General features: G+C 45.9%; 1 protein-coding gene across 3 annotated transcripts in view; it reads right to left on the minus strand.

Annotated features, from left to right (window-relative positions):
- The window catches only part of LOC119390824 (nascent polypeptide-associated complex subunit alpha, muscle-specific form), a 671,315-nt gene that overhangs the window by 492,246 nt on the left and 154,086 nt on the right, over positions 1 to 24,983 (minus strand). For 2 of the 3 annotated variants that reach the window (XR_007415556.1, XR_007415557.1), the window contains exons 7-11: positions 24,154 to 24,573; positions 22,563 to 22,725; positions 13,185 to 13,592; positions 10,842 to 11,034; positions 5,012 to 7,307 (exon numbers count right to left, since the gene is read on the minus strand). Coding sequence is in view for 1 of the 3 variants with exons in the window: in XM_037658534.2 (XP_037514462.1) it covers positions 7,152 to 7,307; positions 10,842 to 11,034; positions 13,185 to 13,592; positions 22,563 to 22,725; positions 24,154 to 24,573 (1,340 nt within the window). In the remaining 2 variants the exon portion in view is untranslated. Of the gene's footprint in view, positions 1 to 3,804; positions 7,308 to 10,841; positions 11,035 to 13,184; positions 13,593 to 22,562; positions 22,726 to 24,153; positions 24,574 to 24,983 lie in introns of those variants that run through there. The other variant, XM_037658534.2, reaches the window with a different exon arrangement.

The raw sequence follows: 24,983 nt of genomic DNA on the forward strand, positions 1-24,983 counted from the left end.
TCGTCAACTGTAGAAGCCTTAGAAATAAGGTTGATGACTTCCATTTACTATTAAGTTCTGTTGAACCTGCAGTGGTGTTAGGCAATGAGTCTTGGCTCGATGCTACAGTGCATGATAGAGAGTTGTTTCCTATTGGTTATCACTGTTTTAGGCTGGACCGTGAATCTAGGGGAGGAGGCGTATTTCTCCTTGTAAGATCAGACTTACCTTGTGTCCAAGTTGATCCTGGTTTGGAATGTGAATCGGTATTTTGCAAATTGCGTGCTGATAATGGGGAATGTTTTCTCATTGGATCTTTCTATCGACCACCTGGCGCCTCCTGTCAGCCGTTTACTCAAATGACTGCTTTTCTTGAGACTGTTAAAAGCGAACACATTATATTGGGAGGTGATTTCAACCTTCCCGGTATAAACTGGGGGTCGAGTAGCTTGCTGGCAGGCAGTCCAACAGGTGGTCTATACACAGCGTTTTTTGAGTTTATGCAAGAAAATAGCTTGCATCAGTTGGTAAGAGACCCTTCTCGTAATGACGACACTGGCAACGTTCTTGACTTGTTGTTATGTGATGCACCGGACATAATATCAAACATACGTTCTTTGCCTGGCATGAGCGATCATAACGTTATAGTTGCGGACGCTGCCTTTCGGAATGTAAAGGTAACGAAAAAGGCTCCTAGAACTCTGTATGCATATAACAGGGCCAACTATGCTGCACTAAATTTAGCACTTGAATCCTACTTTCCCACTTTTGACACATTGGCGGACGAATTAAACGCGGAGGAGTTGTGGGGGTTACTTAAAAACAAACTTTTTGAACTGCGAGATCGATTTGTTCCCCTTGTAACACTCTCTTCCAAAAGTGCGAAAGATAAACCATGGTTTAACAGACAACTACGTTCGTTGTTGCGGAAAATCAGAAGAATCTATAGGCTCAGCAGAACTAAAAAATCGGGCAGTCACTGCATACAGCTAGTTGAGTTAAAACGTAGCTTTAGGGAGCTCGCCAAATCATCCAAGCGCACCTACTTCGCTAACTTGGGCCAGAAGTTGGTGAATGATCCTAAAGAATTTTGGAAATACGTTAAAAAAAACGGTAAAGATGACACTTCCGTCCCACCCTTGCACTGGGCCGACAGGATTTTTAATGATGATCCAAGTAAGGTTGAATTTTTGTTAATTATTTTTCTTCGGTATTCCAGTCTAATCTTACAAATACTAGTGGAGTTAGTGCTGTAAATTCTGTCCAGGTCGACGAAATGTGTCAGGTTGTATTTAGTGCGACGGGAGTCAAGAAACTATTGCAAGTCCTGAAACCCACAAAAGCGAGTGGTCCAGATGACATCCCGCATCGCTTCTTATAAACTGCTCAGGTGTCTTATGTTCTTATTTAAGTCGTTTGTTTCAGATTTCTTTAAATGATAGCACTGTTCCTAATGACTGGAAACTAGCGCGTGTGGTGCCAATTCATAAAAGTGGACAGAGGGATAGAGTTGAGAATTATAGGCCAGTATCTCTAACTAGCATTGTGTGTAAAGTTATGGAACACGTGATTTATAGCAGCATCATGGCTCACCTTGTTAGCAATAACCTTCTTCATCCTAGTCAGCATGGGTTTCGGCAGGGTTTTTCTTGTACGACACAACTGGTGGAATTCACTCATGAGCTTGCTTTAGCTGTCGACAAGAGCCAAATTGTTGACTGTATATTTCTGGATTTTAGAAAAGCCTTTGACGTTGTTACGCATAGTCTCCTGGTTGCTAAACTGCGACACTACAAGTTAGATACCAAGGTTATTGAGTGGATATCTGAGTATCTTCGATCAAGACAGATGTATGTGGCTCTGAACGGTTGTTCCTCTAAATATGTTTCTGTAACCTCTGGTGTACCACAGGGGTCAGTTTTAGGACCCCTTTTGTTTTTGTTATTCATTACCGACATCACTTCGGGTATCATATCATCATTTAGAATGTTTGCAGACGATTGTGTGGTATATAGGGTCATCAGTAGCGATTCGGACAAACAAGCACTGCAAAACGATCTGAATTTGATTGCCACATGGTGTGAAAGATGGAAAATGTCATTGAATGTGAAAAAAAGTGTCCACGTCACCTTTACTAGGAAGCCCTCACATTGCAGCAATCGTTACACAATTAATAATGCCACTCTTCAAGAAGTCATGGAATATAAATATTTAGGTGTATATTTCACTGCTGATCTGAGGTGGAACAGACACTGCACTCATGTCAGGAACAAGGCTATAGGAGCACTGAACTTTCTGAAACGTAATGTCAGTTGCTTGCCACAGAAACTCAGAGAGCAGTTGCATTTTACACATGTCCGCAGTATACTCGACTATGCGTGCGTCTGCTGGGACCCCTATACAAAGGAACTCATTACTAAACTTGAAAGAGTGCAGAATAGAGCAGTCCGTTTTGTCATTGGCAATTATGAAAAAAATGCTTAGTATGACGGAAAGCAAAAAAATATTGAATTGGCCTCTTCTGGAACATCGTCGTCGTAACTTCAGATTAAAATTTTTCCATAGTATTTACCATTCTAAAACAGGGATAAACAGGCGATTGTATTTTCAGCCACCCAGCTATGTTTCTCAACGAAGAGACCATCAGCTTAAGATACGTGAGATACCTTTTAAGGGTGACACTTTTTGCTACTCTTTCTTTGTTCGTACGATACGAGACTGGAACACCCTGCCAACTGAAACTGTCTGTATTTATTCAAATGACGTTTTTTTCCATGCTTTATGAATGTATTGTTATGTGCTTATTTATATGTAATGTACCCTCCCTGCTGTAATGCCTCTTGGCGAAGCAGGTACTTAATAAATAAAAAAAAAAAAATATGCTGGGCGAATTACTCGGAGTATTAACGGTTTACCGATGATTGCCTCCGGAGCTTCGCCCCACTCATCATCATTCACCCCGTGGCTATGCTGTGGACTTTTTTTTCTTGTATACTGCCTTGCTAAAATCTTCAGACACGCTATATGACATTCCTTTGAATTTGTTTGCATTTTTAGAACATATTTTCTTGTTTTCCAGCCAGAAGACCTAGCGACAATTGGTCGAATGCTTTCTTTCTTGTAGGCTCCCACACGATGAGCTCTTTCAATTAATATGTTAACTTTAACACGTCCGTACAAACGGTCTTTACTGGGTTTTCGGGTTCTTCGTATGATATTCGCATCATCGCACCGTAGCGTGCACTTCGTCTCGAACACACAGACGTCTGTGCTCTAACGTGAGTGCTGATACTACGTCATATCTTAACTTACCATTTAAACGTCAGTAGTCGGCGTGCCTGGTAAGCCCATGATCTGCACACAACTCCATCTACAAAAACACGTCGATCCACCTCGTAACTATCGGCTCGAACCCGAAAATGCAGCATAGAACTGCTGCCTGACTGATGCGCATGAAACAGATTCCCGCAAGGCGTGAGATCTGCCGAACTTTTTGCTATGCTTCTGCAGTTGACTAATAAGGCAACAACGTGTTTGTGTTCTTGGTCTTTGCTTTTATTTGTTGGTCATGATTTCGACCAACAACGACTTTTGGTCAACGACTTCAGATCCTTTCAAGGTTCCATCATTCCCTGAGCTGCTGTGCTTAGAATAACACATGAAACATTGCTGTTGCTGCAGAAGAGTGCTTTATTATTCAGACATTAAATGTCATGCATCAAGTATAAAATGTCAGTTAATATAGCGGGCCGCACTCAAGCACACGGTATTGGCCTGTCAATGTTGTTAGTCTTTCAGACAAGTTAATCGCAATGCACGACAGTGGTTCTACATCTATGACAACGTAAACGAGTCATCAAAGCAATTTCGCACTGTTTTGCTTAACAGTACGGCTTCACATTTGTCAAGGCACGCAGCGTTTAGTCGCAGAGATCAAAATGTCGTCTGTCAAATTCTACTTATCCTTGTGTGCTTAAAATGCAGACTAACCCTTCAGCTGCACTGGTCACATCAATGTACCCAATATTTGCGATTAAACTCCCGATATCATTGATTTTACGAGGCTTACCGATTTGCCAAGAAGAAAAATTCCTCAACAAGGATAGCTGTCAGTGACATGTTAAGCAAAATACTTTTCAGACGTGCAGTTTAACACTTGGACATTACCAGCCTTTAATTTGCCGGAGGAATGCTATCCAGACTACCAACATATACAACCAACATGTACCTGCTGGTTCGAAACAACACGTTTTAGCGTACAGTCGTACAGAGGCCAGTCACTGTTACCCATGTCTCTAAACCTTTCGTGAACATCCTGTAAACGAACAAATGCACACTAAACCAAGAGAACCTTTGTACTTCACAAGCTGGTAAAACAAATATGTAGCCACTCGTTGCCAAACATTATCAGCCACTGGCTGTCTCAGGTGACAGTGAAGTAAAAAATATCAGTGACCTAACCTAATTTCAGCACACGCACTCATAAACGTAATCATAAACCAGCAGGTACACAACATGTTAAGTCTTTTAGCAAGTTACGGAAATACTGTACTCAGGTACGGTACGGCATTATGGTGCCACTCCTTTCTCGCTCGTTGTGCTTTTGCCACTCCAAAATTCCAGTGAAGGCTCCCAACAGCACAAAAACGTTTTCAAAAGTTACTGTCGAGTTGTTACGCCTCATTGTTGCCTGTCAGCCTACGCATTGTTAAAGAAGGACCTGTCGTTCGGGCAGCGCACTGTCACTAGAAATCGGAGCGGCTTAAGCAAAGCGAGCGAGAAACGAGGAGCGCTACGGTAATACCGTGCCGTATTTCCGTAACTTAATAAAAGACGAATGATACGCAGTTTGCAACACTCTTCTGTAAACACGTGGCTACAGATGAAACGGTGGGCCCTTAAACTCCACTCCCATAATGACAACGTGAATTGGGCCTTGTGCATAGTTCTGACGGACCTATTAAGGTTCAGAAATAATGAGCAGCATTTCTTCATTTGCAAGTTAAAGTACGGATGGTTGCACAAGACTAACAGTGGAGCCACACAACAGCACATGTCATGTACAGTGTGTCATGAACAATTTTTGAACGCAGAAGGTATATGAGAGTTACCACATCGCTTTTAGGCACGCAAACAGCAGCTTTTTCTATAACAGGCTGACTGTTACGCTACAAAAGGATACCGCTTTCCACTGCAAAAGCACGAAATTTTCAACCATACCTTCATCATCATTCACACTAATTTCATTATTGTAACAACAATCAGCGTAAACAAGTGCAGAGAAAACAAAACTGCGTTCGGTGATACCTTAAAGTGAACTCTCACACATGGCCCACTTTAACGTACACTCAATTCACAGTGGCACATAGATGGTGCAGAAAAACTAGTGCATTTTTAAAGGTGTCATCACATGCATTAATATCGTACAATTGTGCTGACCTTCATAATGCTCACATCACTTAGAAATCGTGGGTCGTTGCTTGCAAAAATATATATAGCATATTTAACGTTACGATACTTTTTATTTTAATGGAATGCTATGCAAGCATCACATAAAATAATTAGCAGCAGTTAGTAAATCGAGATATAGTACACAAGAGTTGAAATAAAGTAATGCTACAGCATATGCAGATTTGATCTCATTTACAGCATTTACAATCCTACACTGATCTTTCTGTGAGGATGTCAGCTTTCTACATGGTATCTGAGACGAAGAGATGCCTCCAGATGTCACAGATGTCTTTATTGCTTAACAAGCGATGTATTCACTGAAATTTGTTATTTACTACTTTGCTGCAGCAGAAACTGGTCTTGTATACCTACAAGAGTGTCTGCATAGCAGGAGCCAATGTCATGATGGTGAACAAACTTAGACAAAGGACACATTCGTGACCCTTAAATCACAAAGACCTTTTTACTGAAGCAGGGATTATGTAGTTTCACACTAATAAACACCCTGTTAATGTATTTAGTGCCATTCTTTATGCCATATGCGTTTCAATGAAGGCGAAAAAAAAGAAAAATGGAACAAGCTTATAGGCAACCTACAGCCTCAGGCTGGTTGCATTCAGACTGCCCTTACAATTCATTTCATTTTATGAGTAATTAAGAAAACTCAGCCCATTCGGGGTCTCAGTGATCTTATGCATTTTAAATTAAGGCACTTATTTCTGCACATTTTCTAAGCACTGACATCCGGAAAAAGTAAGCCTTCCTTTTTACCTTGAGTTATGTTCACTGCTAAGTGCAGCTCTCTTAAGTGAGAAAAACACTTAATAGAGTTTGTCCATCTAAACAGATTTTAAGTCACCGTCTTGTTCGCAGATTTGTGAGTTTCCAGATCAACAGGTACCTTTTGCAAGCCTGTGGAGTGAAAGTCAATGATGCCAGTCTTTTCAAGCTAGGGGACAGTTTAAAGATAAAATACTATTTCCATTTTGATAACCGTGTTCTCACTGTGCAGGTTTTTACAAATGCTCATGATTTAAGGAAAAGCCGGCAGTGTTAGTAAGATTGTCTGTTTTGCATTGGTACTATACTGCTATGTTCAAAACATTCATGAGATGTGTTCTCAGTGTAAACATGCAATAAATATGCTTTATACAATATGAAAACATGTGAAAAGTTGTGATGGAATGGGAGAATAACATTCAATAATATAATGGAACTATTAGGCACTTGTGATAGGTGCCTTGACATATAAAACATGCTTAGGGAAAATTGTACAATACTGTGAAGGTGTTTATAAAACATCGTGTTCTTGGGAGAACATGTGCTGTACACATGACAGTACAAGGCCTAAAACACTGAGAACAGTGATGAGGTACATGTGTCAAGTATCTAAAACAAAAAAAAAACATTTTGCATAGTACATGTCTTCCTATCACATGCTCAAAGAATAGGCCAGGTCAGTGAAAGAGCTGTTTTACAGAAGGCAGATGGCAATAAATGGAATGCATAACATCTGCGTAATCACAGTGCAAGAAATTGAGAGAAAAGTTCCACAGCAGCATCCAGGGAGTCAGTATTACCTGCATGTACCTTTTCAAAAACGTGCCCAACAGGTAACACCACAGATACCAAATTACTTCACTGCGTAAGGGCAGCTGTTTCGTCATATGACGGTGCACAGCCAACATTTGTTTGGTGGAATGGTCGCACCCTTTCTTGCATCAGATGTCTTTTCGGCAGATGTAAGGTAGCACGGTGAGAAGCAGTGTGCTTTGGTTGGTCATGAGCGAGTTCACCGTCATGATGTCTGCATCACGCACATCAGTGCCGTTCACCTCGAGTATCTCATCTCCGATGTCAAGAAGCCCTTGCAACACCTGTAACAAGCATACATCAACGTATGACACGTTGTGATCACGTTGGCACTTGAATGCTCTCACCAAATAGACCTGCGATTTTTGTTTCGTATAACTACTACTTTCACAGCCCACTTCCATACGAGTAGATCCAAGCTGAGCCCTTTATGCATTATATAAACGGTTTCGCCACTATTTGCCATACTATGGCAACATCGCCGCTGCTTGTCTTGTGATGTTTTCCGCGGATAGAATTCCAATGAAGCTCTTGCGAGTTTGGCATTGATGTGTAGTGCCAGGATGCAGCCTGCGATACGGGACAAATCATCTCTCGCAAGCGGAAGTGTTCAGCTTCCCGATAGAAAAATGAATAAGTGTGCCTGGAATGCGGCGACCAGGCAGTACAAGTGAAGGAAGACGGCAAGTTGGGCCAGTTGGTTGGGATTCATCTTGAACTCGGCTACAGCGCAACACTGGACTAGAACAAAAAAGAAGGATACGGACAACACAACGCTGACTCTCGACTGATCTTTATTGAAAAATTGCAGTCAGCGCCGTGTTGTTCGTATCCTTTTTTGTCCTCGTCTAGTGTTGTGCTGTAACCGAGCTCAAGATGAGTGCAAGTGAATTTCCGCGAAATCGCGTATTTGCTTTGCCCGGTTGATTTTGAAGCAAGTAAAGCCTAATGTATGATCTATAGAAGTCCAAATACAATGATGAGATGTTGGTCAAGAGCTCCCACTTACAGGATAGAAGTATGTACTCGATATTCTGCGGGCGCCTTTGTGTCTGCCTATGTCCGATTACATCGCTCACTTCCGATGCGAATAGCAAAGCCCAAAAGCCGTCCGATCCAAAAATCTGTCCCAAACTTTTTTCCGTGTGTTTAGAGCCTCAGCTCTCCATATTGACTGTAACAAAACACTCGGGACACCAATACAACCTCGCTCAAAATATAGCACCTCCTTACAGTCTACGCTTCAGTGCTGGCGGTGCCAACGGTTATTGTTTTGTTACTCACGCTGACAGCGAGTTCACGCCTCTACGAACTGACGCATCGACTGTACAAGCTGCGCCGTCAAACAATGTCACGATGAGATTTCGATGTTGCCGCCAATGGGCACTGTCGCACTCAAGCCGGTGAAGGTTTAGTTTTGTACATGCACTGTAGATGCAGCCGGATTACCTTGAAGGCTCGATCCACCTATGTGCAGTCACGAATATACCAATTCGAGGGAACCAGACGCATGACAACATTACGAAACTAGTATGCGATGCATTATCCTAGTAGCACGAAACATTCATTCTAAAAAGACAGGGCGTGCAAACACGGACACAAGAAAGAAGTCAGGACACCACAAACGCCGACTAACAACTGAATAGATGCGCAACGGCGGAAAAGAAAGGCACGAAAACTTATCTGCGCATGCCCATGCAATAGGCGAACCTACCAATCCCGGCCCGTCTGTCCTACGTAGAAGCGGCCGCAGCTGAAAGAAACCTTATACACCACACTTGTACGGCAATCAGTGAATTTGTTGGTGTGTGTTGCGAAACAAATATCGAAAATATACAAAACACACAAACAAATTCACTGATTGCTGTACAAGTGTGGTGTATAAGGTTCCTTTCAGCTGTGACCGCTTCTACGTAGGACAGACGGGCCGCTGCATTAACCAGAGATTATTAGAACATAAAAGATCCCTAACCGGAGGCTCACCATCTAATCTATCGTTACATTGTCGAGATTGTAAGTGCACGCCACAATTCAATGAATGCGCAGTTTTGTACCGACATAGGAACGGAGAAACACGTCTGATGATTGAGGCATGGCATATCGAGAATAGTGGTAGCGCATGCGTGAGCCAACAGTCGATTAACTTGCATAAAGATGAAATTAAATGCCTTAACAGTTATCTTTCGCGTAGCGCCCCCGCCCCCCCCCCCCCCCCCCCCCGCGTGCCGGATTGATAGGTTCGCCTATTGCATGGGCATGCGCAGATAAGTTTTCGTGAGTTCATTCTTTTCCGCCGTTGTGCATCTATTCAGTTGTTAGTCGGCGTTTGTGGTATCCTGACTTCTTTCGTGTGTCCGTGTTTGCACGCCCTGTCTTTTTAGAATGAATACTTACCAACTAGCTCAGCTATCTGTTATTCTAAGCACGAAACATTCAATTGCAAACAATTCTGACAGGATTCGATCGCTATCGAAAGTGCCCTGTATGACACTGGCACAAAGCGTCCTATTCTTGTGCTGCAGGCCCCAGTGTCTCTGCAAAGGGCAGCTGAGAGGTTTTAGGCAGCCTAGAATGCGTGTCATTGAGCTGACGTTCCGTTTATGCAACGTGTCATTCTGTGCGCAATCTTGACTTTTCAAGTAGTCGCTATGCATCAACCGCAAAAGCGTTTGAGGGAGAGCGCTAAACAAAATGCACAAACGCGCCACGCCGACAGCGCCTGGTGCACTGAATAAAAGACAATGAAAGTTCCGCACCGGAGGTTTCCTCGGGCAGACCGTTCAGGTGCACGCTGTTCTGATCACATACAGGCAAGCCGTTCGTAGAAGTATGCTTAGTGAAATGAGACTCGCTTAACGTTATTATGCCTCGCCCATAAGTCATGTGCGAGAAAATACGGTGGTTCGATGGTTGTGTCTTTATGGGCTGAGCACTAGATCGCTTGTTGGGTTCCCAATTGCTGCAACCATGTTTCAACAGAGCAGAATACGAAATTGCTATCGTATACTGTGCTATGGGTATACATTAAAGGCACGTAAAGGGACCCGCAACACTTTTTGAGCATGGCCAGAAAACGCTGCCGATCGGTAGTCGAGGCTCATGAGAACACGTGAGCCAAATGAGTGGTGAAGAGTTCCAGCAATTTCAAACACGAGCGCAAGAGAGGAAACGCACAGGACAGCACTGGACTTACAACTGAACCGTTTTTTAATAAACTTCAGTTGTAAGTCCAGCGTTGTCCTGTGCGTTTCCTCTCTTGCGCTCGTGTTTGAAATTGCTGGAACCCTTCACCACTCATCATGTACCAACTGGCCCAGCAAACCATACTCCTAAACGTGAGCCAAACACTGGCGCCATGAACCCAACGTCGACGGCCACTGGCTGATTTCAGCATCGCGAGCTGCATAGTTACTGCTGCCGCCGCGGGATGCCACCACGTGCCCGCGCGCACGCTCGCTGGTACAAAAGGAGAAAAATGCGCTTAACCCTTTACTGCACATTGTTGCATTTATGCAACATTCCAAGAAATGGCAATTAAAACAAAAGGAAAGCCTGTTTGAAGCAATCTGCACACGTTGGTGCATTTCCGCAACACTACTTTGAAAAAGGCAACGTCTTGTGTTGCCATCAGTGCTCATCCCATGCAACTACTACGTTACGCGCTTCACGGACATGCGGGATGTTGCTAAGGGGTTCACCGCAGCGCCCCCCGCCTACCCGTATTGCTCGAGGGAAGGGCCCTCCAAAACCCCCTTCCACCCACCCGTGTTTTCATCTATGTTTGGGATCACTTTGCGGGTCCTTTGCCAATCGCTCACCTGTTGCGTGTGGGCGTCGGGCATGCGGGAGACGAAAACACCATGGTGCGCCTGCACTCGGCCCCTGGCCAGGAAAAAGCCGAAAGAGCGTCCGGGCGGCCGGCGCAGCTCAACCACCTGCGTGCCGTCCAGGTTCTGCTGCAGCAGCTGAGCGCTCACATGTGTCGGATGACCACCGGTCCACAGCGGGTCGCTGCACATGCCCATCCGGAGAATTACTACACCGCTTGTTCAGAGACAGGCATTCAGCCGACAAATAGGTCTCATGAGGCGCAAATTTAATCGTATTAAGGAGAAAGCCTTAGATGCCTCATCAAACGCGAAAGCGGACCGCCGGCGGCGTCAACACGAGTGATGCAAAAATCATCACGTAATGACACCAACCTATGACGTCACAGATATCGCCAAAAGTCTCTGACGTCAAATCATGATGCCGTCACATTACATCGCTTGCTCAAAAGTGGGCCGATCACGGAGGCAGTGCAAAAGCAGGTGAGGTGCAGGAAGCTTGCAATGCCTCCGATCCTGGAGGCGGTGAAAAACCAAGTTAGGCGCATAAAGCTTTCGGGAGGGGGACAGGGGAGGATCGAAAGATCGACTGGGAAGAAACAGAAGAATAATGCTTTCGCCATCGACTCATCTTCGGCAAACGCATAAGGGACCCTGTGAGTTTTTTTTTTTTTTTTTACAATCACCACAAAAAGCTCACATATCTCATCTGAAATTAATATCTGAAAACGCTCTGCGTCGGAACTTTGGCTTTGCGTGTGACAGACTAACAACAAAACGTTGAACGCCTCTGCGAAAACTGGTGTACCTTATGGAAGTTCTCCTGCCCAGTGTTTTATTTCCTGAAATTATTTTACTGTGTTTACAACTGCTTTACACAGCAGCTTAGTAAAGGGCTTCGCTCTACTTTCCGGCCACAGCCATGCGGTTGTAAATCATGCAGGATTCAGTCCTCGTTTCACTGGAAATAAACCTTTCAGTTTGCGCACGCGTGCTTTTGGTATAATTATTACCATCTTATGGCACCCTACAGAGGCGGCGGGGGTCGGTTGCCAGGATGCAGTGCCCCCACTTACGCGGGACGCGCGCCTATGCCGACCCTTATGTTGACAACACGGGAGAGAGGTAGGGTAGAGAACTCGGGTAGGGGCGCTTGCTCGGTATTTCACGGTAGTAGTACTAAAAAAGTTTATTTACATAGTACGGGCGAGTCTGAATTGCTTGGCACGGTTGCGCCAAGCAACTAAGACTGCAAAGCACTCGCCGGTATGCTCCAATCAAGGAGGTTAACCTCCTTGGCTCCAATGACCACTCGAAATTACAGCGCTAACTTAAATATGGTCTGCAAGCACGTCCAGTCCTCACTCCGAAAGACCGCAAGAACGAAGTCGTGGCGCACGCTCGGTGCAAATTTTGAGATTTTTACAAAAATGTAGCAGGTTTCACCTGCAGACGAAGTTTGGGGCAGCTATCACATCATTAGAATATTAGAATTGTAATACGGGACAAAACTGATCTACATGCAACTCTTCGGATCCCGGCAGTATGTCACTACAAGGTAGTGACATACTGCCTGGAGCAGCGCAATAACGCACTACAGGCCAGTGTGGTGTCACAACGGGAACTACGAGAAGAAATGAATGTAGACTTTCTGTCATATTCGGGATTCTCAGCGCACAAGCAGTACTACAGTTACTGTCAAATATCACTGCTCTAAAGATCACATAAAAAAACATTCAAAACACCAAATGCTTGTGGAAAAGCTCACAGAGTAGCGGTAAAAGCGCTCGAATGTCCGTCTCTGCATTCTTTTCTTTTTTTCAAGACGATAGGTAAATCGAGCACATATACGATCGGTGTAGTATGCGCACTGCTTCAAGGTATGTTCGTGCACGCACACTGACTGCGCGCTAGCCATATTCTTGGTGTGCTTAGAGCTCGAACACCTAAAAGTGCCGACAACCAGTGGCGTAGCCACGGAGTGGCACACCAGGCACGTGCCCCTCCCAAGTTTTTTTCTGCCTTGGGATACAAGGCACAAAATGACACTCGACCAGAATTGCCTGCCCGGCCCTTACTTCATATAAGAACGAATCGACAACACACAAGTAACGCTGCTGCAGAGGATCACGATATATAACGTTACAGGTGCTGCAGCTGCCAACAGACTGATTTCGTTGAAATATTTCGCTATTATGCAGAAGTCGCAACGAATTTGATGTTTGCTAAGGAGCGGTGTGGCGCGCTGTTTTCGCTCACATATGCAGCGACTAACAGAACAGCAAACGCTCCTGAACGTGCTCGTTATTGGGCAGGCTGCGAGTCAAAACATACCTCTCGGCGTTGATCTGGATGCCGGTGGCCTCCTGGCGGGCTCGCCGCTTGCTCTTGCGCAAGCTCATGCGTGCCTTGAGGCCCATCACCAGAGACGTCGTGGATGACGTCGAAGGCGAGGGAGAAGGAGACGCCAGAGGCGCCGCCTGGTTGACCCCGAGGTTGGAGTCGAGGAACTCCCGCCGGCGGTCCCTCGCCACCGCGGCCGTCTCGGTCTTCTGCGGCCGGTAGATGCGCTCGGTGCTGAAGGCGCGCAGAAGCGCCGACCTCGCGCTGCGCCCGATGCCCTGAACGCGGTGGAGGAGCCGTGTTGTCGAACCGCCGTGCGAGGCCGAGCCGTTCGGTGTGGCTGTGCCTCCGTTCAGCGAGCTGGTCGAAGACGCCGGGCCGTAGTACAAGCCGAAGTCGCTGCAGCACGAGTCGGAAAATGAGGGAAGAGGCACACATTGACTGTCATGTCGCTCCAAAGCGACTGCAGGCTTAGCATGCGCTATGCCGCTTGGGTTGTACTTGGTGTCCGAAGGTGAGGTACAATAAAATTTCTGGAACCGTGGTTCATTAGTCTTGACCCATCGGCTTGAAAAAACAACCGCGGCCCCCCTACCGGGCGTTTAGAAGGACGTGTGTGACTAGTGGACAGCTCGATGTCCGCTCATTTGCTGCCACTGTATACTGACAATGTCCCCTGCATAGGTGGCGAAACGTCTGTCATTTTGGTAATAATTGTTGTGTTAAGTCGGAGTAAACATTTTACAATCTCTTCAGACGCCGGTGACGTGACCAACTCGGCACTCTCGCGTCTCCTTAAAAGGGGCGCGGCAAATATATTTTAGGAAGGAGTTTAGGGACTATGAAGTGCGCGTGATTGGACACATATCGAGGTCCCCTTGCCCAAGTCGAGACCCTGGGGAGATGAAAGGTTATTTAAGCGCAGAACATTGTCCTGCTAAGCCGTCAAGTCCAGTATGACATAGAAGCAGAACGTATAAGACGGTAACGCCGCCCAGTATCGCCTGTCCGCCAAACCTTATACGAGCGACTAGTTGAGGAAGAGACGTCAAACCAGCGTCTGCACCAAAGTCTACGGCACAGATCAACCTGCAGAACTAGCCCCCAGGGGAAAAAATGCTGTGCAGTCACCTTAAGACGCAAGAAGACTCGCCAGAACTCTGCGGTACTGCTCGGCTTCTTGGCTCTTGGGACTTGTCAACGTTTCCCGCTCATACGCATGTCCGCTTTTGTTTACTTTTGAACTTTTTTTTACAGTTGGCCACTGTTAAGCATATGCTTTTTAACTGTTAGCGAATTGCGACGCGTGCTGCCTGAAGTTTTATCTCTATCGTTAATTTCCCGCTAGCTGCATTGTGCCGTAACCACTGATCGTTCCTGAATATATGTGCGCTAGTTGCTTTTTTTTTCGGCATTGTCTATATTTTTCTGCGTATTGCTCAGCAGCATATAAAGATTGTTTTTTCCCGACTCCGACCCATTTATTGTGTCTGCTTGCGTTGCGGTGAATGAATGCCTATGAAACTCTGGAAACGAAGAAATACGTTAGAGGCTCATTCCTAAAACTACGCGTCGTCTAAGTAGCATCAGGTAGCGTCGAACGGAAATGTTTCACTTCGCTCATTGTTCTAGCCACTGGCTTGCGTTCAAGATAACACCTTATAAGTTCCCTTACAGCGCCCTACAACTTTCCACATATAACTGTCCTCATGTTGATAATAAAAAGTTAACAAGATTTCTTTAATATTCTTCTGAATATATCTTTACAAATGGCAAAGTGTTTGCGCCACGACATAAGAGCTCGTCTGCGAAGACAAGCTCTACGTCATTACTTGCCGTCATTATATTTACATTGCATTTTCATTTAAAAAATCTGTATTCCCTATAAAAACAGGTTGTACATAGTAAGCCAGCCTTGACCCGCGAAGTCGTAACTTTTTTTTCTTCCCTCGTTTTCTTTCGGCTACAATTTCAGCGATGTACGATTCATCCTCCTCACTTGCCAACCTGCAAGAGGTCACAGTATACCTACAGCTGATGGTGGTGAACGGTGATAGCGACGAACAGCACTACCAGAGATCGGCTTCTCTCGTTCGATGCTTGCCTGGCGGGTAGCCGCAAGCAATCTTTAGAGATGCGACTCGCAAGCGGACGCTTATTTACAAACTGTCGACATTAATGTTACGATCCTAAAACTTTTTTTTTCTTCGTGTAAAGCACACACATAATAGCGCCTTATAGGATCGCAAACACCAGACGCTTGCCCCCGAGGCTTTGAACTACCTGCGATTTTTATCGTATCGAATATGTAACCTGTAAAGCACGCATCGAAAAATGAGTGTTGCAAATCATAATAAACTACCGAATTGCAATTTCGTGTTGTACGGGAACACAAACCAAAGTTTTAATTTAATCGTCGCAACAATCGGCTATGCCGCGCATGCCGCAGTGTTCCACTGAAGCCAGTGAATCCGCAAGATTCAGTGTGCGCATGGAGCTGCTGAAAACGCGCATTCGTGTGGCTCCTGCTTCCCCATTTGCTGAAAGTCCCGCTGATTCTATCGAAGGTTGCAAAACATTCGCGCATCAAGATAACACTCGTTCAGCGCAATATCTTACGGTGCAGCACTTTATCTCTCAGCAAGGCCCATAACGTGCAACAAAGCGAAGGACAGGTTGCGGTGTTCAACAGAGGCTAGCGATGGACCGTCCACGCCGTGCGGATCGCCTGCGGCCGTGCGAGTATTAAAAGTGCGCTAGAGACTCGTGCTGCTGCGCGTCCAAGAAAATCGAAGCCGAAGGCAAGGGTTGCGCAAAGTCTGCACACCTTTGAAAAAAGCAGAGGAAGACGAATGTGCTCGCATGAGCCGGTAGAAGGATTGATTCAATGCAACACTCGTTACGGCTCATTTGTCTTAGATGAGTGCAGTCAGGCTTTCGACTTTTTGCGTTACAACAGTAACCGCCCTACAACTTTTTCCCTCTTTTTTTTCGTTTTTTACGCCAAGCCACAAGGTCTAGCCCGTGCCAAATAGCGGCGCCCTAACCATCCTATCTGATGCAAAAAAAAAAAAAAAGCAAAGCTCGGCGTCCGCTTCGGGCAATCATCTTGACTGCGGTTTACTGGAGCTAGTCGCACGGTCAAAGCATGTATGTGTTCTCACGTTAAACATACAGTGCTCGAGGCCTCTTCATGCTGCGAAAAAGTTATCCCCATTACTTTCTCTTTCAGCTCCGCTTCTCCGCAATCGGAACGAACAACGAGCGCACAGAACAAGGCGTATGTTATCTTCGTATCAGAGCACTCCGCAGCTTTCCAATGTACTGACTTCTGAAAGCCGATAAGGCATGTATACAATCACTGACAAACAACCCGCAGCACGGTAGTTGTTCTCGCACCCTCCTGGGTTTTTGGTAGCTTTCTGTGCGGTACGTGCTTCTAAAAGCATTAGGGAAGAAAAAAAAAAGCTTTCGACGAACACCGCACCCGGCCGCAGGTTGTTGTAAGGAAGGCATGTGGAGTCTGCATCGCAGTTGGAAATTCCCCTGGTTATTATTAGTGTGTCGTGTTCGCCTTAAAAATTCGCTTTGCTTATAGCTGAAGAGAAGGTACACGAGCATTGCAAAAAAAAAAAAGCACGCGAGCTATCTCTGCCTTCTCATAACCAGCTGCTAGTTGGAGAACAGACACGGGTTCAATTCCCGGCCACGGGTGCCGCACTTCAAAGGGGCGAATTGTAGAAACCAGAAAAAACACCGTTCATTTACATTTAAGATCACTTTGAATAATATCAGGTGGTCAAAATTAATCGGGGGACTCCAGCTAGGACGTGTCTGAACCTTCCCGTCGTTTTGGTACACCAGAACCAAGAATTCAGGCTTTTTTGTTTCTCAAAATAAAGCCAATGAGAAAACGCTTACGAAGTCGGCGCGATATTCACTAGGTTACGTTAATGACAGTGACAGAACAAGAGGAGGAAGAGACGTTTATTTGTAAAACGACATACTGGCTGCAAAACAAGGCGCAACCGAACGCGGCAACAACGAAGTAATGCAAAAGGGAGACGTGCGCTGTATGTACAGCGCAATGATTCCGGCACATTACAAAAAAAAAAAAGTCGTGCTTTACGAGCCAAAAGCATGATACGTTTATGGGGAATATTAATTCTGACCACCTGTGGCTCTTCAACCTGCACCTCAATCCAGCCACATGGATGTTTTTTTTTTTTGCTTTTTTTTTTTTTTCGTTTGCCCAGATAGAAATGCAACCGCCGTGGCAGGGAATTCTGCCCGCGCCCTCGTGGGTAGCAGCGCTATGCCATAGAGGCTAGCCTCCACATAAAAACAAAGCATGACAGCAGCCGAGCCTGGGTATAGATACGCATGAAGGTGTGTACGATCATCGCCAGAGGAAAAGGAGGGAGCATCGGCTTCATTGCAAGAGCACGACAGGATGACGGCAACGCACATGCCCTCATACATGGAAAGCTTATTCTAAAAGCGTTCGTCGGCGGCACTGCGGAATGCGTGTCAGAACGTGAAGAAACACAAAGCAACATACGATCTTACCACCCACGTGGCCGCTGCACATCGAAAGTCACCAGAATGGCCTGATCAGAGGGCGTTCCTGTTTCGTATTTAATGGGATCTATAACCCGAAAAAATTGTATTCTGAAGACAGTTTGGAAGGGTGGACGGCATGTAACATAAATGATGGTTTTCAAGTTTTCATAGTGGCTCAGTGGGTGTGTTGATACAATCTGTCTGCCCGGGATTTGCGCGCTAATTCATATACGGAAACATTATGTGTCCTTCCGAAGAAGGTATGAACGGCCTGCTCGTTTAGGTGACATACACTCGTTTCTAGGGAAGGCACTGACGAACACAAATGTTCCTGCGAAAACGTTGGCTTCAGCGACAACCCGTGTTCAACGATTTTTCATCACTTCAAGTTACCATCTTCAGAAATTTTATTCTATTTCGACTTGAAGACGCAGGGCATTCGACATGAACACGTAGATTTCGAGGTATTCTCACCTGGTTGCGCCGCTTAAAAATACCAAATGCACAGAGGTGTCGCCTACGACGACGTATAGAGAACAGCAGGCATGACATGCCTTCCGAAGAAGCCATTCTTCTAGTTCCTTTCTTTGTTAATAGACGAATACCTTTCGCTGTACTGCACTACACTGGCAACAGGCAGGGCCCAGGTGGTTCAATCAAGCCAGATCCTACGGAGACTTCCTATTCATTTCAAAAGTACGTTCGCTACGGCCGACTACAAGCCGAAAAAAACTCATTTGGGGCGGCATGCTTGCCTGCTACGATGCGTTGCTCGCGCGAAATGTATCATCTGTTTCTAGATTAAGTCGTGAGACATTTTTAAACATCGCATGCGGCTGCTAGCATTGTTGCACCTTCCCAAGTACGTAATTTACCTGCACGAAGAAACGCGATATCCACTTTGCTAATCAAGAAGGTGCACTAACAGCGTTTTTACCTTACGGTACATGCTGAAATTGTATCGATAATGCAGATACTTAGTGAAGTCTTATACGCTTACACCCAGTGCTGGGCAGTATCGAAGATACATGTATCTTCGATACTATCTTCGATACTCTTTGGGTATCTTGTATCTGTATCGCGATACGTCTTGAAAAACGAGTATCTGTATCTGTATTTCCGATACATTCAATAATGTATCGTGTATCTTAAGATACAAGATACTACTATAGAAACACCGCCGTGCGAAACAGTAAACGTCGACCGGAATTCTGGTTCTCAAGCTGATATTGCTGCCATAGAGTTTCATGTAGATGCACTAGAGGGAACTCTGGCGCTAGTGTCTATGGGAGCTGCAACGCATGGCGCTTCAGCCAGCATGGGAATGGTGGGTAGTATACGGATTTGTCTAGACTTCCTTCTTTCGGCTCCGTTTGGCTCCGCGTCGCCTGCATCAGCTTTGTCGCAAAACGAAGTTCAGCAAAATTCAGCTGTTCCACTTCACCACTTTAACTTTTTTAGGCTCACCAATTCAAATATGGTCACGAAGTTCACAACGATCCATTGTTTTATCTGAAAGAAAACCAAAACACAGCAGTAAACAAAGCCACAAGTGCGTTCAAAGCCCGCAAGTACGAAGACTAGGCAAATCCGTGTACAACCCATCATTCCCATGGTGGCTGAACGATTCCAGCGCCAGAGTCCCCTCTAGTTAATTTTAGGAAACTCTACGATTGCTGCCACTAAGCCGCCTGAATAAAACTGACGACAGTAACATCCTTGTATATTTCCGCCAGAGCGCTCCAGCGAGCACAGGCGATGATGTTTAAGCGTCCCTATTGGTGGAGCAGAGTCACGTGATGGCGCTCGAGCCATCGCGACAAAAACAAGCGTGCGAACGTCTCCACGCAGCCTACCTTTTTTTTTCCCTAGATGTTTTCTTTTTTTTTCAGTTGTGTTGATGTCACGACTTGTTCATAGACCCTGCACTCTGCTGCGCACTCCAATGCGTGCGGCGTCTTTCGCAGAAATTCTGATGCCTCTATACTGTCGCTATCGAAGTTTGTCTTGCGTGATGCTTCGTTGCAATATCTCAAGAATGCAAGAATGGAGCTGCTTTGCGTGTCGCGCCTCTCACACATTAGCGATTTGAAAGATCTTGTCGATGCAAGCTTGACTTACACAGTACGATCAGACCGACTTACATGCAAAGGAGATTCTAACAACCGTCCCACTATCGGTGCTGACGTTAGATGCAATAGAACCGGCATTTACATAACAGGAAATATTTTGACGTACTGTATCTTTGTTCTTCCTGCTAAATTATTCGAGAAATTCTTTTAATGATCATTTGATTGTTAGCATAAGCGCTTTCTTTGCGTTTGCATCCCATTACCCAGTCCTCTGCGTAGTTTTTCCCCGTCTGTTTATTGTAATATGTCTTTTGTAACCTGCTGCTAAAATACGTTCTGTGCTTTATTCTTATTGTTTAACTGTCTGCGAACGTGGTTTTATTTCATATTTCACGGGGTTTCTCTAAAAGCCCGAAAATATTCACCACGCAGCATGTACGCTGCCAAAAAAAAATTGGGTCGGCCGTTTTTAAATTCGCTCTACGACGTGTCGAAGCGCAGTTGGCCCTAAAGGGAATATTAGAAATGTCGCAATGTCGCATAATTGACCTTATTTAATTAACCAGTTAAGCTTAGTACAAAACATACCATAACGAGTGCCACATGACGGCAAACCAAATACCTTTGGTTTCATTCAGCGGCGGTTAACCACTTGTTTTTTGAAAATTAGGTTCTACTTACGTGAAACGCCCTGTATTCTTATTCACTTTGTTTAATACGAAACCACCTTGCTATTTGACTTAAATATATTCGTTTTCCTTTTTTTAGGTCACCTTAAAGTATTCTTATTGTTACAAATCCGCATGTAAGCAGAGCTAGAAGTGGCAATAGTGTGAATAGCAGTGATAACCTGCGGCGTTTTGTGCCGCTAGAATACGTCTGAGACGTTTAATGGCGGCTCAGGTTCTCTCGGAGAACAAGTGGCAAAAGATTGCACGTTAGTGAATATGTTGCTAATGAACGCTTTACGCCAACAGATAAGTAAAATATGAAAAATCACTGCAGTTTTATGTCCTCAATTGTGAGCGCCGACTATGTAGTTCATCGTCTTTACACGACGCGTCACAAACAATATCGCTACCAACGTTGTTGGTGCTGTACACCTGTCGGTGGAGGCGGTATTACGAAAACAATACGCTTACGGACAAGGTATGACTGCACAGCGGTATTTGCGCCATCATTTGGAGGCACTTGCAAGTAGATCGTAACCAGCTAGCTGGTCGCCAAGTAGGGCAGCGACACCAATAAACTACAGAAGTGTCAAGCAAAAACGACTAACAGCGCAGCAGTTAACGAGCTGTCATGTTAAGCAGCCAAACAAATCCCAATAAGTCGTTTAGAAATGAAACTAATACGCCTTGAGCAAGAAAGTTTGTATCTTGTGATACAAACAGGTATTTTGTTAAAATTAAACAAAGCTGGTCGCAGTTAAGAAATTTTCAAGTAAACACATTTCTACATAGGCCTCTGCTGCTTCATTATATATATCTATAACAGCAAATTTGCAAATGTATCGAAGTATCTTAAAATACAATTGGGAAGTATCGTATCGGATACAATTACTCCGCGAGTATCTTGTATCTGTATCTCCAATACTTCTTGCCCGAGTATCTTGTATCGTATCGCGATACAATTTCAAAGTATCTTTGCCCAGCCCTGCTTACACCAAATCGCGAGACTATGATACCCATACTTTCAGTACATAGACGCTCCAGTGAAAAGCTTTCCAAAAAGTCTGTGTCAAGCGATTCGGCACAAGCTGAACTGGAACACTGCTCTTCGCACACCAGACGCGTACCTCTCGAAAGTGAGGCTTGCCTTAAGTGTGTTGATGTATGCAGGTACGCTTTCCTGACCGCGAAGGTTAAATTTCCGTTTTACACAATCGGGTTAGTACAATGCAGATGGTCACTTTTATCGAAACGGCGACGCTGAAAAATACGAGGGACGAACGACCCTCGTGTTTTCCTGCGTTACAATATCGCGCACCCACCAGCAACACACATTAACTAATTTGCATATCTTCCTTCCTTCACGTTTAGGTTCTCTTGCACTGTTTGCGACAAGGAAATCGATGACCAAATAGCTCAGCAAACCATCTTTTCGAACAATTAAAGAGACACCAAGGAGCGACAATTCCAAATTAAGAATTTGCATTGCGATATGCCCTGCGCACACACGTACAAATCGAATTGACGTTTAAAGCTGCACGTCTTATTAATAAAGTTCGGACTACACCAAAAATTTCTAGTTATGTATGACTGCACGCTTGAAACCGTAATTCCGTGTTCCTGAAATACAACTTTCGCATTCAGTAGAGTTCTCACACCGCTAATACACAAAGCATCACGGATGTCTACACTCCGTTTCATTCATCAGGTGCAACGCTGTGGGGGCTAGCGATACTTGTTGCGGCAGATGCGTTCGAACCAAGAAATAGTTCAATCAACTTACCGCCCATATTGTGATTTTTTGTTTCCTTTTTAGGCTGACAAATAAATGACGGTGCTTCGTACCTTAGAAATAAACAAACACCGTAATTTATACGGTTGTCAATAGGTTGTCCTGGATCGCTTAAGGTTTATTTTCGTACCGTGGCCTCCGCGATCAGCTCCGGAGCGCTCAGCAGGAACTAATCGCGGAGTTAATTTGCTGACCGAACTTGTTGCACAGCTTCTACAACGTTGCACCTGATGTATGAAACGGAGTAGAAAAGCGCGCAACAGTCTCCCACCTTTTGTGCATGGACTTTCGCGGTGGCAACGGTGGCTCGGCGTCGTCCATGACGCACGGTGAGCTGGTGATGCGCGGGATCGGCGAGAGCACCGCATGGTGGTACGAAGGCTTACGAGTCACCACGGCGTATTCCACGCCGCCTTTGACCACCTTCGCTGGACCTGCGGAGGAGGTCACGTCTGAGCGACGCTGGCGCGCACCTTCGCGTTCGGTATGCCCGTAAGCAAAGTCAAACGAGTACCAGGCGATTACTGTAAAATGACAGCATACGCGACGATACCGTTTCGAGCCATTTCAGTTATCGGGACGACAGCGAATTGGCATGCTTCGCTACATGCATACACAAGAAGAAGATTGCGGAACCACGATGAAATCTGCCTTTACCGGACTTGCGAGAGATGGGAATTATCGTAGTCAATAACCATCGGTTGCACTGCACATTTATCTCAAGCGGAGCGACGCATAAGAAGACACACATTCATGAGTCACAATGCATGATTACAAAGCCGGTGAAAAAAAAAAAAAGAATACCTGTGGACCTTCCACATTTGGAAACCCACACGAGGCGCAGATTAAAGCGTCAAAAGAGTGAAACATGCACACCGGACACAGCGACTTGAGAACACGTGATTCGTGGTTTCAGGTCACCGGACGGATATTAGAGCATCGATTGATTAACACCACAGCACTCACTGCTGCATTCGGGCTTCTGCAGCCCAATCTGTCGCTAAAGCACGCAATAAATGTCAGTTAGCACCTACGCTGGACGGCAGAAACTGCCTACCTGAACAGACTGATGACTCCAATGCATATATCTTTGGCCGCCGAACACGAAGATGAATCACAGTGCATGGGCAACAAGGGGCACGCCGTAGGTAAAAGAGTAGGCAGATTTTGCCACACTAAATCGCGTCCAACTTGCCCGACGCTGGCTGAAATGTGGCCCCGAGACCGCCATGGGACAACCGCCCCACGTAGTTAGAAACCAGAGTGAGTGGTGAACGCGTGCGCGGATAGCACCGATTAGGCCGCGTCGGTAGTGGACGCGCACAACGCCCCATTGAGGCCACACAATGTTATCTTATCGTCCAAACCGCCGGCCGCAACACAGCTGTTCTTTCACCTGACCCCCCGTGCATCGAGTGGAGGAGAAAAAATAAACGCGCTACAAGACTGTCGCATGCTGAGTATACGCGAAGCAACCATATACAACACACCGAATGAATTCCCAGTATACCACACAGCGCACTGTTAATAGTAAGTGTTGAGGTTTTACGTCCCAAAACCACGATATGATTACGAGGGACTTGGCGTAGTGGAGGGCTCCGGGAATTCCGACCACCGGGTGTTCATTAACGTGCACCTAAATCTAAGTACGCGGGCCTCAAGCTTTTTCGCCTCCACCGAAAATGCGGCCACCGGGTCCAGGATTCGGTCTCGCTACTTTCGTGTCAGCAGTGGAGCACCGTAACAACCAGACCACCTTAGCGGGTGACCGCTGCGCTCTGTTACCAGAAACGGAAATGTGGGGTCCTTCGAAAGACGACCGTTCAATGCGGTGCATAAATCTCGTTTTCAGTAGGCCTCACCTCTGCCGTTCGGCGTCACTCCCTGGTGCACGAGAGTGGGCAGGCTCGTGCTCTTGGGCGAAGTGGTCAAAGAGGCGCCCTCGGCGGCGAAGCAGCTAGGCGCCTCGCGAGGACCGCACAGCGGGCTTTTCTCACGGCCAAGGTCGTCGGAGCTCTGGTTCTTGGCCCGGCCCGGGAGCAGCGATGCACCGACTCCGTTAGCCCTACTGGCGCCATGCGCCGCTGGCGGAGTGGGCGTGCACGGTCGCGCCGCGCTCAAGAAGGAGCGCCGAGCGCTCGGAGACCGCGCGGCGCTAGTCGGCGGCTGCTCGGCGTGCGACGCGGGCTCCGGAACCACGGCAGCGGGGCGCGCGAATAGCACGCGCATCGTGCCGGTGTCCGGTCCGGAAGAACCACGGCTCGAGCTCTTGGGCGGCATCCCTGCTGACAGACAATGTGTCAATCACTGTGCAGGCGTTGAATGTTTCCGAAGAGACCGTGTGTGCGCAGATAAAGAATGGCGACCGATCAAACGAACAATGATGACAAGCTGGAAAACCTTTCCCGTTTTTTTTTTTTTTTACCGTGCGCTAAAATGCTTTAAACAGGAAAAAACATTGATGTCTTTTAAAGTAAATTTGCATAGAATGAGGAATTCTTAGCATAACCAGAAGCATTCAAGCGCCGCATCGCCGTTCCACCACCAGGAAATTTCGTTAACACTGATACTCGACATCAATATAATGACGCATGCAGTGACGTGATGTGATGCACAACGGGCTATTGCTATTCTTTGTAGGGTATAGAAAAGATGGCACGGAACGTGACAACTTCGCAGCCAAGAGATGCCT

This window comes from Rhipicephalus sanguineus, chromosome 1 (genome assembly GCF_013339695.2).
Source record: "Rhipicephalus sanguineus isolate Rsan-2018 chromosome 1, BIME_Rsan_1.4, whole genome shotgun sequence".
Taxonomy (NCBI): Eukaryota; Metazoa; Arthropoda; class Arachnida; order Ixodida; family Ixodidae; genus Rhipicephalus; species Rhipicephalus sanguineus.